Source organism: Takifugu rubripes, chromosome 9 (assembly GCF_901000725.2).
Source record: "Takifugu rubripes chromosome 9, fTakRub1.2, whole genome shotgun sequence".
In the NCBI taxonomy this organism is placed as follows: domain Eukaryota; kingdom Metazoa; phylum Chordata; class Actinopteri; order Tetraodontiformes; family Tetraodontidae; genus Takifugu; species Takifugu rubripes.
In genome coordinates, this window is record NC_042293.1 from 11,363,319 (window position 1) to 11,379,217 (window position 15,899).

The 15,899-nt window shown below is 41.8% G+C and overlaps 2 protein-coding genes and 2 long non-coding RNA genes across 5 annotated transcripts; 2 read left to right on the forward strand and 2 right to left on the reverse strand.

The window, feature by feature from the left end:
* Positions 1 to 1,092: 1,092 nt before the first annotated feature.
* On the forward strand, positions 1,093 to 8,734 carry LOC101061045 (forkhead box protein P2-like). The gene is made up of 16 exons (XM_029842203.1): positions 1,093 to 1,179; positions 1,568 to 1,735; positions 2,931 to 3,035; positions 3,310 to 3,402; positions 3,802 to 3,910; positions 4,297 to 4,468; positions 4,855 to 4,959; positions 5,489 to 5,576; positions 6,071 to 6,181; positions 6,656 to 6,836; positions 6,902 to 6,972; positions 7,416 to 7,517; positions 7,607 to 7,728; positions 8,126 to 8,195; positions 8,433 to 8,518; positions 8,608 to 8,734. Exons 2-16 carry the CDS (start codon positions 1,580 to 1,582, stop codon positions 8,729 to 8,731), a joined length of 1,695 nt encoding a protein of 564 aa, XP_029698063.1. The 5' UTR covers positions 1,093 to 1,179; positions 1,568 to 1,579; the 3' UTR covers positions 8,732 to 8,734.
* On the reverse strand, positions 3,867 to 8,666 carry LOC115251103 (uncharacterized). The gene is made up of 4 exons (XR_003889656.1): positions 8,599 to 8,666; positions 8,332 to 8,490; positions 6,113 to 6,188; positions 3,867 to 4,002 (listed from the first exon to the last, which is right to left on the reverse strand). It is a non-coding gene; the product is annotated as an uncharacterized lncRNA (long non-coding RNA).
* A 1,604-nt stretch (positions 8,735 to 10,338) lies between the features above and the next one.
* On the forward strand, positions 10,339 to 15,708 carry LOC105416935 (uncharacterized). Of its 2 annotated transcripts, XM_011607447.2 has the most exons (4): positions 10,339 to 10,950; positions 11,403 to 11,492; positions 11,696 to 11,941; positions 13,200 to 15,708. In XM_011607447.2, exons 1-4 carry the CDS (start codon positions 10,890 to 10,892, stop codon positions 13,469 to 13,471), a joined length of 669 nt encoding a protein of 222 aa, XP_011605749.1. In that variant the 5' UTR covers positions 10,339 to 10,889; the 3' UTR covers positions 13,472 to 15,708. The 2 variants fall into 2 exon arrangements, with proteins under 2 accessions (XP_011605749.1, XP_011605748.1); XM_011607446.2 differs by lacking the exon at positions 10,339 to 10,950 and having other exon boundaries at positions 10,957 to 11,492.
* LOC115250990 (uncharacterized) lies at positions 10,828 to 12,099 on the reverse strand. Its single transcript, XR_003889526.1, has 3 exons — positions 12,044 to 12,099; positions 11,790 to 11,962; positions 10,828 to 10,914 (listed from the first exon to the last, which is right to left on the reverse strand). It is a non-coding gene; the product is annotated as an uncharacterized lncRNA (long non-coding RNA).
* Positions 15,709 to 15,899: the final 191 nt, after the last annotated feature.

Genomic DNA, 15,899 nt, shown 5'->3' on the forward strand with positions numbered 1-15,899 from the left:
TCAGTTAAATTCTAATGATAAGGGTTCTATAAATTACTCCCCAATGTGTACAAAAGAAATATAAATTGATACCTGTCTTGCAATTTAATCTGAAGGGCAGGTAAATACTAATCCAGTAGGTGGCAGAAAGTTACCTCAGTATCAATCTCTACAATTCAGTTATGAATTTAATCTGTCTTGCTTCATATTTGTCTGAAGTGAATGTAATTGTGTCTTTTGTAAGCTTCATTCATGTTTCCTTCCTTTTAGCCCATATCCCTTTTTCCTATGTGTAATAAATCAATCACAAAAAATATCACACCGTCATTGCATTGAATTTTCTACATATATTACTGTTTTGTTATTATTTGTGTTGTCATGTCCCCCAAAATAAAAAATGATGACTGAGCAACCAGGCTTTTGGTCACATACAGCACTGAAAAACCAAGATTTGACTAAATAAATGATGACAAAAAGTCTGTGATAAGGTGTATGATAAAGGTTCTATAAGGTGAAGTAAAACAGCAAGAGAATAAAGATCCTAAAGCAGTGAAATAAAGTTTGGTGTCTCTTCACTGCTCTGTCAACCTTTAACACTCTCTCTTCACTTATCAGCCAAAATTAAAACACTTATTTGTTTTCAGCAGATGTGCTGATTTAGTGTTCAAATAAAAGCGCAGACATTACTGTAAATAGCTCTTTGATAACAGTTTGACAGTTGTGTGGCTGAAGAGTTCTTTTTGTTGTTGGAGCAGTTGCAAATCTAAATAAAGTCGAGGACATTTATCAAAGGCAGACCTTTATTTTAGTCATGAAAGTAAATAGATTATGCTTATTTTTGAATCACCATGTCTGGGCATGTTTTTATTTTCTTTTTTAAACATCTTTATCATAGAAAACACAGGACCTTGCTGTTTCAAAATGCTAAAAAACAAACAAACAACAATTGCGTGTTTACATCAATGTAAAAGGGAAATGTACTAAAATAAATGCTCGTTAAAAGGTGTAATTACAGAGCAGTTCCTGTTTTTGACATCAATCCATTGCTGTCACTGGCTAATTTATGGAGTGATGCTTTGACTCCTCCCTCTCAGGTAGACTCACAACTCTTCTCACTTCTCTCCCTTCACTACAAACTGCACAGGCTTGGTGACAACAACTGCCTGGCTGCTCTGAATCCAGCCATTCACCATCTTAAAGGTAGGTTGCTTTTAATCTGACCGCAAAAGAAATCAAAGTAAAACACTAAAAGTTAGATACTGGCTAGTTGTCTGGATCTGATATGCTCTCGGCACTATTTCCTCAGTATTTATGTTGTTATGCTACCAGGTGTGCTGATTTACAGCAAGTTAAATATTGACTTTGCAGCTTTGATAGCACCAGATGTGTGCTCGCTAACTTAAGGTTTATGTGTTGTAAAATAATCATGTTGAAATACTTTGCTGTTGTCACAGGTTTAGTTGGATTCCTTTGAAGGAAAATACATTTTATTTCTGCAAACATATTCATGAGAACTGACAATTTTTGCTACAGCCATGAGCAGTGTCTCCATTTTTAAAGCCTTACAGCTTTTTTACTGTATTTTAAGTCTTGATCTAGGATGCCAGAATCTCCTCTCAGTCCCACAACAGCCCGTCAAACCCCAGCCCGCAGCCTCCTCACTCACACAGACGGTGGTACCGGAGAGAAAGCAGCTAATGGGGACTCCTGCAGTGGAGTGACTGGCGAAACCTGGCAAAGTTGCCACCAAAAGCAGGTATTTTTATCCTCCTAACTTCATTTCGCACTGTTCAGCCTTCTCCACGTCATATGTGGGAAACAAACAGAACAGATCCAGTGAGCTCCACACTGGGCATCTGCCAGGGCACCAGACCCTAAAGCCTGCAGCTCTGTTGACAGTGGCAGGAATTTATTATGAGACACGTTGGGAGTTGACACGTAGAACTCTGTTTGTCCTTCATTATTAGTTTGCGAGTCAGAGCCAGGGAGGAATAATTGTCTACAGACCGAGGCCAAACACATGCAAGTGGAAGGCAAATAAGCATGGAACAACATAATTACATGCTTGTCTGTTCTGATTCCATCCTTGGGAATCTTAATCTGGGGGATCATTGAAAGAGCGGAGATAATGAACATCTCAGCCACGTTTCCTTCAGCACATTCCCTCATCTTGTCAGTTTGCCTTTCTTTAAATCCTCAACTACTTCTTCAAGGTGTTCAAATGTGATTGGGCAGAATTTTAACCATATTACAGCCAATAGTGAGACAATCACATGTAAAAGGGTTTGATAGCAATAGATAATATAGTTTTAAAAATGTGTATATGTGTCAAAGCCAAAAAAAGTCGATGTACCCTAGTAAAGATACAAAAAGTTATATGTGTGTTTTATTGTCCATTCTTTTAAAAAAGAAAATATGAGCATATAATCTCTTAAATTTGCTTTAGGCAAACAATTAACAGTTTTCTGTTGAAATACTGAGCACTGATCCACACCAAAAGAAATGAATATGCAGAAGTGCTCTTAGCAGTAAAAGTTAAACTGATGGATTTACACATAAAATTTTAATCCTAGCATATTTCCATGTTCTAACTGGTGGTTTTGACAGGGCAGTTGCAGCTCTAAAAGCAGGCATCTGCTCCACACAAGCATGAATGCAGATCAGTTATTATTCTGTGAGTGTTTGGCTTTATTAACATGCATACACTTCCATTCAGGATCACAACAAGCATGTAATTGTGTTGCTAATTAATTGCTCTGCCATCTCATTTAGGGTCAGTGACACGATCCAGCGTGCTGATGTTCACAAAGGGTTGACGCCGCTGTTTTGTAATTGGATTGGAAAGATTCTCCATTGGATGTTATTACTATTTCACCTCTGACACATTGCGGCACAGAGCCCGCTGGACTGGGCGGCGGCGCTTTCATATTTTATCTCTCACCTTTCCGAAGGTGTTCCAGGCGATGATGTCCACCCAGCAGATGCAGCACCTTCTCTTCCCCAACCAGCTGCAGGCGCTGATCCAGCAGAAGCAGCAAGCCCTCCTGCTGCAGCGGGTACGTAAACTATAACGAGTAATAAACCAAATAATTAGACAATTACGGCTGTGCCAAAAATGAAAAGGGAGAGGATCGCATCCAATATAGCAATCAGATTTTGTTTGATACTTTCTACATTAATTTTTGTAGTCAAATTCAATTTGATGGACAATTACAGACAAAAGGACATATTGATGTGAGTGAATGCAGCGAGAGCACTGTGGGACAGTCCGTGGCTTAATTTACTTACATTAAATATGTGGCATCAAGAGGGTGATTTATCCTTTTCCAGCAACATCTGAAGGAGTTTTACAAGAAGCAACAACAACAGATTCACAACAACATACGACTGCTTCAGCAACAGTCCAACAAGAGAACGGAGGAGGTAAGAACTTCTCTCTCTATGTTGTGTTTCATTTATTTAACATTTGGTCATTAGTGTTTAAAATCGATGATTTGCAACATGGTCACGTTGCCGTTGTAGCTTTTAATACCAGAAACTGGTTTCTGGTATCAGGATATTTGCTGATGTTGGCAAGGAGTCTGAGAATAGAGTCAAAAATAAAGGAAATATATTTACATTTAAATCCTGATCAAACAGGAATGTCTGAAGCAGAGAGAACAGGTTTATGTACATGTATCCGGCATCTGGGAACAACATTTTCAAGCACGTGTCAGAGATGTTTTTTGTTGAAAACATGCTGGGAGGATTACATTAATTTCAGCTCATTGATCAATTCCATTCAATTCATGGTTTATGTTTGACTTTTTTTGTATCTGTTAGTCATCTTCGCAGCAGCTGATTTTCCAGCAGCTCCTCCAGCTCCATCAGCAGCAACAGCAGCTCCTCCGGGTGCAGAGACCCGTCCTGCCGCCTCTGGCTCTCTCTCCAGGTCACTTCTCCTCACCTCTGACACCAAGTGGCACATTTCCAGACAGCATTTGAAAGCAGCACAACACACATGCGCGATCATCCTGATTTCACCTGAAATTAAATGATTTAGCTTTTTTTAAACAATAGGATTAATAACATCACAATGATACAATGCAGAGAAACAACGATAATGAATGGAAATAGTTGGGGTTTTGGTGAATTTAGGTTCCGATGCAGAATTTTGCTGGACTAAAAAAAAAAAGATGATGAAAGAAGCTAAGTAATAGAAGCACTTCTCTTTAATGTGAAGAAAACAGACTAACAATTATTTCATGTGAAATCAAACATTTACTCTTAGAAATGTATAATTAACTCTGCGTGTGCTTCTGTGTGTTTAACATCCAGGTGGCCTCAGCCCTTTAAAGGTGCAACAGCTTTGGAAAGAGCTCACAAGTGGGTCGACACAGGCGAAAACCTGCACGGACAACCAGGCCTCTGGCGCCAACGATGCAGAGTCAGCAGAGGTGACGGGGGGACAAAGCGGTGGGCAGCTGACACCTTCACACGGGGCAGAATGGTACGATCTGTCTGATCGGGCTGGAAACACGGCACTGTTGTGTGTGTGTGTGTAAACATCAAAGAGGTGTCATTTGTTCTTCCTCCTCTCAAGATGCTGTGAGAAACTGTTTGTTTTGCAGATGAGACTTCACTTTTAATTCCCCTCGGGTGTGTTATATTGTGTTTTGTTTGTCTGGAAAGGGAAAAAAAAAAGAAGTTTATACAGCTACATGTCCCAAATCAGAAGTAAACGGTTTGCCATTTATTTTCCAGCTCTCTTTCCCACCTTTCTGTCACATTCTGCCACTCGAGAAGATGCTCACGTTTCTGTGGCTGTTCTGTTCTCCCGTCATCCTCCTGCAGCTTCAAAATCTCCCCCGTCTCCCTCTTTTCCTGCTCATTTAGCGTCGTCAAACCAGAACATACCGCCGCTCACGCTCTCTACAGCCACGGCACGTGTAACTGGCCAGGATGTGAGATGATGTGTGAAACTTTCAACCACTTCATCAAGTAGGTTGTTTTTGTTTTTTCTAATTTATTATCTTTTGCTCTGGAATAAAGGACATTTTCTGTAGAATAATTGGCTAATCCGGACTGGAAAGATATGGAATGTTGCAGTATTTGGAAATATGAGTTAAAATTTATGCACTTAACTTGGTTAACTTGGTCAAATGGTTACTCAAACAGGACCAAATTACTGTTTATGATGCTGCATTGGTATTTAAGGAATTCATGTTTTCATTTTGTCTTTAAAAAACACTTGGGAATTAGAAGTGAGGAGACCAGAGATGTTCACACAAGGACTAAACCACCAGCTGAGCAAAATGTTTTAAATTTAAGAAACTCTTTAAGAAGAGTGTAATCTATTATATTAATGTGCACGTTCTGTAGGAGTTCGTTAAAATAGCTTCTGGGTGATTTAAAGCCTTTGTCAACGTTTTTGAGAATTTTTACTCTGATTCTTGGCTCTCGTGTAAATAAACTACTGCAAAGTTGAGTTGATGTGTTGTGTGTGTGTGTGTGTGTGTGTGTGTTTCAGGCACATCATCACTGATCACACTCTGGATGACAAAAGTACAGCTCAGTGCAGAGTACAGATGCAGGTGGTTCAGCAGCTTGAGCTTCAGGTGAAACTACATTTGACGTTTCTTCTTCTACACACTTGTGTTGTGGGCTAATCTAGCTATTATAGTTTTAATAATCACAGGAGAATCAAGTTGTAATGCAGCTTCAAATAAATCAAGAAATCAGCCATTGTGGTAGGATAATAAATGATAAAACGATACAAAGCTTCTAATGGAGGCACAGAAAGTATAATAATAGATTCGCTCTGCATGAGAATGCCTCAAAAACATAATATCTGTATCTGATTGGTGCGTCTTTAATTTAAATTGCAGCTCGAAAGTGTAAACTGCTGATTGGATTTTTTTGAGCGGCATCCTTCCAGATTTATTTGAAATCAATTCATATAAAAGACCAAAAAAAGAAACCCGGTGGCCGTTGTCAGTGGTTGCTTTGCTCTGTACAGGTGATCTTTTTTTGAGTCTTCTAACCAGAAACAGTTTCCAGTTTCAGCGATTTGACTCGGATCACCAGTGCTTCATCCTCTTTCCTGTTACAGCTCTGCAAAGAACGCGAGCGTCTGCAGGCGATGACAACTCACCTGCGTCTGCCGTCCTCGGAAGCTCAGTCACCCGGACCTGATCCGTCAGCCGACCCCGGAGCTCCTCAGGTAGAGCCTGCGGAGGAGCATCATTGATGAGAAATGAGCCGTAAACGCATGCTTGTGGTAGAGGATGAAGCTATCACGTCTGACTGCACTTTATCCGGATGAAATCACTGTATCCTAGTCAGAAAGCCGAAAAATATGTTTTGTGAGATGAAGGTGACGGCAGAAAAGTTGAGCACAGTTCTTAAATGTCTTTTCTTTGCCTCCTGCTGTAGCATCCAGCTACTATTGTCTCATACAGATGCGCTGATGCAGAGGGGAAGATAATCATTTGTTAATCTTCCAAATATCACAGCCTAATCACAACACTCACCCAACAATTTCACCCTATAATTAACAATAATTGGCTCCTTCTTCTTGAGATATTAGTGGAATCACCTCATAAGAGCCGAGTCAAATTGCTTTGTTCCACTCTGTTAAAAAACATCATCTCCATTTTCCTCCCAGTCCCACTTGTTTCTTTGTTCACTCCGTCAGCTTCATTTAGGCGCCGCCATCGATCTGTCCTCGATGAGCCCATCGGACCTGCCGACCCCTCAGAGTCCCGTGCGGGTCACATCTTGCTCTCAGAGTAGCGGTGAAAGCTCACCTTCCCAGACATCGTGCAGCGGCGCCATAAGACGTTGCCATAACCCTCTGATCTACTCGCTGTCATCAGGTACGAAGACACAGTGAACTGGTCTCCAGGACCAAACGTATCTAATGGATCATGTTTTGTTTCAGAGAATGAGTACGAGCTGTACAAGAACAATGACATCAGACCACCTTTCACATACGCAACCTTGATAAGACAGGTAGTTTTACTTTCTGAACAGCTACACTTTCCATTTTTACATGTTTTTGGTCTTTCTTGGTGTTGAAAAGCTCCGAGAATGCGTACAACACTTTATATGTCCAAAAAATAAGGCAAAAAAAGGCAAAAATTATTCAGATTTGACAGAATTATTGTCTCATGTAAAGAACATTTACTATTTTGAATCAGCAGGTCAAACATGTTAAATATATAGACAACTTGATCATTGAATCATCAATTATCAAACTGTGTGATGTCACAATGTCCAAAACCAAATTCTTATTGGACAAAAATCCAGTTAGAGAACTGAGATATCTATTATTTTTAAATGTCACCCTATCCAATCATCATCATCATCATAATAATAATAATAATAATAACAATAATAATAATAATAATAATAATAATAATAATAATAATAATTACTTTGATCCCTGCATTAAGGCCATTATGGAAACATCTGACAGGCAGCTGACGCTCAATGAGATCTACAACTGGTTCACGCGGACGTTTGCTTACTTCAGACGGAACGCTGCCACTTGGAAGGTATCAAACATCTGTATGATTAACTCTGTGATCCCAGTCTGTGTTGTGAGGGATCCATTCAGCCCCCACTCTGATTGTCTCTGCATCAGAACGCGGTCCGCCACAACCTGAGCCTGCACAAGTGTTTCGTGCGCGTGGAGAACGTGAAAGGCGCGGTGTGGACGGTGGACGAGGTGGAGTACCAGAGGAGGAGATCCCAGAGGATCACAGGGTACAGAGCGTGAGCTTTTACTGGGATCTGCATCGGTGTTTCTGGGTATTTCCGAAATAGTTCATGACTGATAATTAAGGGTCAAACTGACCAGAGACTAAAAAAGGATCAAATCCAAAGATTAATCCCAAACATCGTTTCCTGTCGCAGAAACACGGCAGTTTGTTGTTTTTAGGTCTCAGATCATGAAGTTCAGATATGATCCGATCAATAACGTGTGATCAGCTTCGGTTCTTTCCGTGTCTCTCAGTGAAATGAATTATTCGTGGTCATAACTGACCTTGCCTCAGACTATTGTTTCAACCTTGCTGTTCTGAAATTTAGCCTGAAATATTTAAGTTGATGGCTATGAAACCAGCTGCGCCTCTTTTGATATTCTTCGTTTTTGCTCCTGCAGGAGCGCAACTATCATGAAAACCGTGTCCTCCAGTCTGGATTTTGGAAGCATTCTGCACGCCAGCCTTCAGGTGAGGCCTGGAGCGTTGCGGTTTGAACTGGTGCACGCTCTGTGATTTTAGAGGATGATTCCCTGTGGTTTTTTGCTTTGATATTCGTGACTGTAACAGACGCGATATAAATAAAGCAGAATAGAATTTTACTGACCTGTTGTGAGGTTGGTCAGGCATCATCTGTTATTTGACCGGATTTTACGGAGGATGCAACCAGATTCCGATTATGGTCCGTTTTTCTTCCCGATGGTTCAGATGGATGCATCCGTGCCAGGATACAAGGACAACATCAGCAGGATGCCGATAAAAGAGACTAAAGAAGCAAGCAGATACATTCAGCAGTAAGTGGTTTCAACTCCTCAATTCAGTTTAAAAAAAAAATCCTGATGGATTGTGATTAAAAATCTGGCTTCTGTGTCACCTCTCGTAGGTCGTTGTTCCCTAAAGAAGCATCGCAGAATGACCAAGAAGCCCTGATGTCCGCCGTTAAACCAGCTGCTCTGCAGGGAGCCATGCTGGAAAATGAAGAACAGAATTTGTTTGATCTTGACTAAAAAGAAAAATAGATGCAGAACAAAAGTCTGCAGGACAAACAGTGTCTGCAGACCTTGGGATAAGGCTCCTCAGAGGTGGAACCACTGCTTTAATTTAGTTAGAGCCACATAAAGACTCCAGATTAGTGAAAATACATAAATGTTATGATGTGACGTAGCGTATAAAGAGACATAAACTTATAAAACACATTTGCGTAAATGGAAAAGCTGCTTTTTTGTATATCGGTAATAGTCAGGAGATGTATCATTTGTCCTCTTGTCTATCATATACATCAATATTCTAGTGTTTAACACTCATCAGTCTCATATTCTCACTTTTACAAGTACAGTTGTATCATCAGTGGGAGGATTTGTGGTTCCCAGAGTGGAATTGATGTATTTATACAGTCTTTGTGCTGCAGTAATGATTGTGGATGGTTCAACATTTCACTTTGCAAGTATTTACAGTGGTTGTTGTGTATATACAATAAAATTAAAATCTTCATTCTGAAGTTGCTTTCAATGATTGTCCAACATGTTTGATGGCGGTGAAATAAAAATCAAATATTTGTCAAACAGTACAGCTTTTTTTTTTATTGCCAATTCAAAAAACTAAAAAAAAAGTACTTTTGTATTAAATGTACATTAGATGCCAAAGAAGAGATCTGGAGTACAACACAACGAATCTACTGCGTTTTTTGTTGGTGACTTTGTTTCGATGGTGATGCACTTCAGGTCTCATCTGATCTTATTTATGAAGCATATTAAAGCAGCTGGGTTGAACAAAGGCCGCACAATTAAAACTGCATAAATTCTTCAGTGATTGAAAGGAAAAAGACACCCATGAGTCCAGTTTGACTCCGCCGTGATCCATTTTATTTATATGTGTGCTTAATTTAAAAGAAAGCCACTTCGTCATGGTGCCACCCGCCTGATGGAGACTTCACAGCCAAACCCACAACAAAGGCCTCTCATCTCTCAGCTCCCTGATTTGACTAATGTCAGTAATTGTCTCAGCTGATAACATGTTAGCTTGACGCATGCTGTTGCCTCTCAGGTCTTCCTTTGATTCGCTGTCAGCCAATTAGATGACACCTTCTTCTGATTGCCACGCCGCTCGGCACGTTTACTGACTGAAAGTTTGCGCGACGCCCCCGCAACTTCAACAATTTCATTTATACACCGCTTTGATGTGGCATACACTGCGCTGGCTGCGAGGCAGACGAGTCAACATGTTTTTCCACGCCACACTTTTGACAACACTTAGTCAACAGCCCCCCCAGTAGGGTCTGGGCTGCGTGCATCTCTAGATTAACACGTAATCATAAAGCTGTCACCTAGACGTCCCTCTCCATGACATCTTGGTCTCCAGCGTACAACAATGAAGTGTATTTTTTTATATATAGTTCTGTCAAACTCTAATGAACTTGGGAAAAAAAAATAAAATGGGTAACTGGTTTGGGGGTGAAAAAAAGATGAGTTGGGACTACACAAATGTACGTTACCCTGGTCATTACACATGATGGGCTTGGTGGGAGATTTGGACCCAAGGAAAAAGCCTTTTCCCCAACTTCCTCTAGCCCATTACTGAGACAGGAAGTAGGCGGGCTGTGGCGATATCTCGCAGTTCACTCAAGGCTGGTTGCAGCAGGGTGCTACGGAGGCTCAACCCCCTGTCCTCAATGAGTGAATTTGAGGATAGCGTCTGTGCAACGTTGATAAAAATCCCATTTTAACTCAGAAGCGAAGCTCGTCACCTTCAGACTCGGGCAGTGAAGGAATGTGTGGTAAAGGCTCGAGCTGAAGGCCCAGGTGGGAATTATTGTTAAGTGTAGAGAATGAAAACCAGAATAGAAGTCAGTATGCAGGTCCAGACTGAAGGAGAGGGAGAGAAGGGAGAGGGTTCACCTGACACTCTCGTGGGACATGTGTCTCTATTGTGTTAGGGGGCTAAAATCAGCACAGAAGGAAATCTAGAGCCAAATTCCGATGTGTTCCGAGGCGCTGCAGAGGGATCTGTTAGAGAAATTAGTGAACAACAACACCCACACGGAGCAGAGCTCACCTCCTCCTGTTTGGTGAGTCGGGGTAGACTGTTTGTCAGGCTCAGAGAGGACAGAAGCAGGAACAGAGGGTCATGGCTGATCATGGGGACTTCGGGAAGTCGTGAGCATCGGACATGTTACCTGAAGAAGATTTACCTCCTGAGAGGAGAGAGGAGCAAAGACAAGTGAGCACAGGCAAGTAATGGGGTTAACCTCTAGCTTTGGTCAAGGCTCTTTAACAAATGTGCTAAAATCACATTTAGGGTGGGCAATGTTAACCTGTTTGTTATAAATGAAATAGTTGCGGGCTGAACAGTTAAAAGTCAAACGCGCGCACATGGATTTGTATCTTTGAAAGGACTTGCATGCACCTAATTTATTCCCCGGCCTCTTACCCCAACACTAACTCTAACTCAGCCCATGAACACAATTTTAATCTAAACCCTAAAACAAACCTCTGTAGTTGTAAAAAGCAAGAAAATGTCCTCAATTTTTGAGTAAACTCTGTATATCGCTCCTAATTCAGCAGAACACAGGGGCACACCTGTGCACACATGAATGCACAATATGTATGCCTTTTTGGAAGGAATGTACATTACGATTTGATGGATATCAGCTAAGAGGACTATGTTTGGATGCCTCTCAAGGCGGTGCGCCTCTAAAATCAACACAGGAAGCCCCTCCATCACACGACCACGTTAGTGGAGGAAATGCCCTCCCTGATGACTCCATTAACAGTAAGTGGAAATTTTGAGACCTCTCGCAGTGAACAATACACCTCTGATGACTTGCTGAGCCCATAATTGTGTCGCAAACATTTCAGGCTTATGTAGAAAAAAAAAAGTATTGATGGGTTGGCTGAGCAGTCAAAACCCAAGAGTCCCTAATCTCAGACTTCCATCTAAACTGGAATCTTCACTGTGTTCGTTTCTTGGTCCAGCCCAGCCTCTGCCTGCTGCAGCTCCTGCAGGAGGGGAGGCTTCACCGGATGCCGTAACATTTAAGAAACCTCTACAGGAGCAGCAAAAGCCCACCTGCGGCCTCACAGCACCCGACAATGAAGTCCCTCCTCCGTATCCAGGCCTGGAACAACAGCAGGGGTCACGATCGGTGGTCCACAGCAGGAAGAGCAGGAGCAGCAGGAGCAAAGTGGCAGCATCACAGCAACCTGCTGCCTCAGCTGCCGGTGGGAACAGCAATGTCACTCCTGAAATATCATTTAAATCATTTATAAATGCATTTTTGCATTTTAGCTGTAAAATGCTGCATGGAGACAAAGTGCATCCACCTGAACAGATAAAGGTCCTGCTCATGGTTTCATCCTGTTAAAGGGGACGTTTTCCTGCCGCTCTAGCATTCAGAAAAGTGCATTTCGTCCAATTGTTGGCGAGAAAACAACCTGAACCGTAATGAACACATTTCAATTAACTTTTCCGGAAATGTGGCGAATGGAATGAAGAACAGAGGAAGAGATTTTGCCGATGTTCTAGATTCTAGAGGGACTTAGACCTTTGATCTTCCAAAGCCAAGAAGCGTTGATCAGAAAGCTACCTACATATACTCTGGGTGTCGAATCTGGGGGGAAATGACCTGTTTTGCAGAGATCTGCGCTCTCCTGGTGCTTTGGTTTCTACTCAACGAGGAAATTCAAATATTTAGAGGATAATTCTTACCATGAAAGACATTTTTTTTAATTAGGAACTGAGCTGTAAAGTTTTCCCCTGACAACTTTCAAACGGCTGCACTTTCTTCCACTTTTATCAAAGCAATGAGACCAGCTCCTTGTTTATCATTGTGTTCATGTGGTGATCTCTACGAGGGTCCACATTAAATCAATAGGGTTCCCCTTTTTCCATCTATGCAGACATATATATTTCTATAGATATTAGCATAAGTTGTGCGGGGGGTGTATAATTGGAACGACTAAGCAGGGAAATGCAGAACCTCTCTCCCCGGGGAATTCTGCCATCTTCTTTTCATTTACCTCCATGAGTAAACAGGATAAAAGCTCCATTTGCATGAGCTGGCACAGGATCCGGTCCTCGCCAGGATGAAAACCGTCGCGAGCCTGAACACAGCGGTTGGGATCACCAGAGATGCACGGGAACACACTGGCGGGGTTAACGTATGCAATTTTATCCTCACCTAATTTGAGCAGTGCAGCAATTATCGTGTGACAGCGTCTCCCTGGTTGTTGTTCATCACCGCCAGCCTCTGTCCTTCTTTATTTTCCCCGGAGGCCTGAGCGAATCTCTGTGATTAAGTAAACACAATCACACTTGATCACTGCAGCAGATTTGCTTCTCTTTCATGTGGCGCCTGGCATAACAAACAAACATGCAAGAGATTAATTTAGGGTTAATAGAGTCGTTAATCTCGGTGGCTGATGGAATGTGACAGGCTTGTTTGTTGCTAAATCTTTTTTTTTTTTTTTCCCTCCTCAGACTGTTGCTTACAGCTGCTGTTGGCGTGTCTCTCCTGTCAGGGCTCTGTGCTCCTCCTGGGGCTGGGGGAGGCCTGCTCCTCCTGTCTCCATGCTCTCTGCTCGCCCTGCTGTCACGCCTGCGCCGTGTGCTGCTCAGCCCTGCAGGAGGCGCCTGTGGAGGAGCTCAGCTGCCACGCCCACTGCCACAGGGTGCTGTTTGGGTCGTGCTGTGAGCCCATTGAATGCCTGGAGTTTTGTCTGGAGTGCTGCGAGATCTGCCATCGCGGTTAGGAGCAGTTTGAGAAACAGTGAGATTTGCCGCCCCCTGGTGGTCAAACCCAATGCCAGAAAACTCTGAAATCTAAGTCTTAAGTGGTGTATACTTGGGAGAAATCTGAACACAGCTGCCTCTGTCAAGTCTTTTTTTCTTTGTTTGACCACTTTAGCGTCAGAGGACAGCATTCCTTGGTTTGCTCCTCCTCGGGCTTTCATGCAGCGCTCCGTTAAACGTTCTCTCACAGCGTTCGGAGACATTTCTTTAAAATGTGTATTTGTTCAATTTGTGTTTTAAATAGGCAAAGGATACTTTACTTTATCAGTCAACCAATATCAAATCAGTTCCAACAGTCATATCGTCTGATAATAGTTAAATATAAATTATATATAAGCTAATGATGCATTTATCTCCTGCTTAAGAATTATGGAAAATATATTCAGGGCCTTTAGAAATATACAGAGACAAGCTGATTTCAATCTCTTTGGGTCCACTAACAGCCAAATCAGACTCTGCTGTGTAGATGTTGGTGTGTATTTAATGACAGCGGCCCAGACGACCCCGAACAAGAAGGTCCTGCTTCTTCACTCTGATTTCTATGGCTTCTCATGTTACCAGACTGGAGGTTTGACTTCTGCCTGTTCGGCTCTTTGCCGCTGAGAAACAGGTTGACAAAAACCTTGTCAACTCTCTCTTGAATCTTTTTTTTTTTTTTTTTTTTTTTTTTTTTTTTTTAACATTTGTTGTATAAAGCACTTAGAACATGAAAGGAGGCTGATTTTCTCCTGATCTTGAAAAGATGGAAGCGGGTCCTTTCAAAGCTGTCCTGTGAGATGACAGCGGTGAGGCAGAGTAAACAGCCAAAAATAAAACAAAGCGGCTGTAAAGACGACGCTGTCAATCTGTCCACGCAAGCCGAGAGGCTCATTTAAATCACGCCGCCGCCGGTACAATGAATTTAGGTTCCTTATTTGTCCGTGACGCTCACGTTCTGTCAGTGGCAAGAGATGTCGGTGTCTCGTTTAGACAAACACACACCAATAAATAAACACTCAAGGTTGTTCCACTTGTCCCCCTCAATTTGTTCTAGCCTTTAACCACAGCCAGTGTTTACCTGCACCAACGAACATCTGATAGAGTGCGAGAGAATTCAGATACATACAAACACACACACCCCCATTATTTATGGCCAATAAACACATGTAAAGAGAAGAAAAATGCAGATTTTCCTTTATTTGGCAAACAATTAAACACAAATGAATCTCTAAGCGCTACCAAAAAAGTAATTTCTCTTCAACCAGACAGGTTTTAATCCCTACACAAGAATTCTGTAAGCAATTTTGACTTTGGTCTTTAACTTCCACTTCCAGCACGTGACTGCTGATTTTGTTAAAACAATCTACAGATGTGATTCCAAACTGGTCTATTGATGGCGTTTTCAGAATGGAGCCGTCCTCGACAAGGATTGGGAAGGCAGACACAGATGGATTCAAAGACATTTAGGTTGTGACACAAATATGTCATAAAATGTGTAAATTGATATTTTTCTGACTGATAGGGCTGTGTTGTTGTTCGCGTCAACGCTTTTATTGAGGCAAAGGTCCAAGTTTTGGAGAAATGATTGAAGTTTGGAGACCTTGTTTTTTATTGTTATTATTTTACAGTTGTGGCGCCAGCAGCCTGAGATAAAAAAGACTGGCCAAGGAGAACGAACTGGTGTGGACTGGATTGTTTTACACCGAGCTGCTTTTCAAAAACAACCATTTCTACACTCTTTTCCCGCGACGTGTCTATTTGTATTCTTGCCCGCCTCCAATGCTTTATGACAATGCTGGTAACCTCCTCAATCAAACCCAGGTCTACTTGTAGCGTTATGAAGTGCCGTCAATTGAAGAAAAGGGGGAATAATAACACTTAATAGTCAGACTGTCAGATGTGCCCATCAGCTGTACAGGAAACAAAAATAAATGTAACCGGATTTGAATATCTAACATTTGAGGCTGACGCAGAGAGGACGGATCAAAGAGAAGAGAGACACACCAGAGGGGGGCAATCATAAACACATCGTCTCATTTTAATACGCGAGGGGAAGGCTTGGAAAGCAGCGCACGCCATCAAGTTTCACGGGTTTGGAAGTGTGTGTGTGTGTGTGTGTGTGTGTGTGTGTGTGTGGTGGGTTAAAGCGAACTACATCAAAACACAGTTAATGAGCATTGGGTTAAAAATGGCTGTGGATGAAACGTTTAATGAAAGGTGCAGTTTTATAGTTGGAAGTGAGATGCCAGGGAGATTTCTTCCAAGGCGTCCACCAATTCCACCATTTCAGCATGAAAACGGCTTAGTAATCTGAAAATTACCGTTACAGGTATAAAAAGATCCTTCATTAAATTGAAGTAACGTCATATTTCCAGGGGGATTCTCTGTGAATTGTAATTATCGCCACAG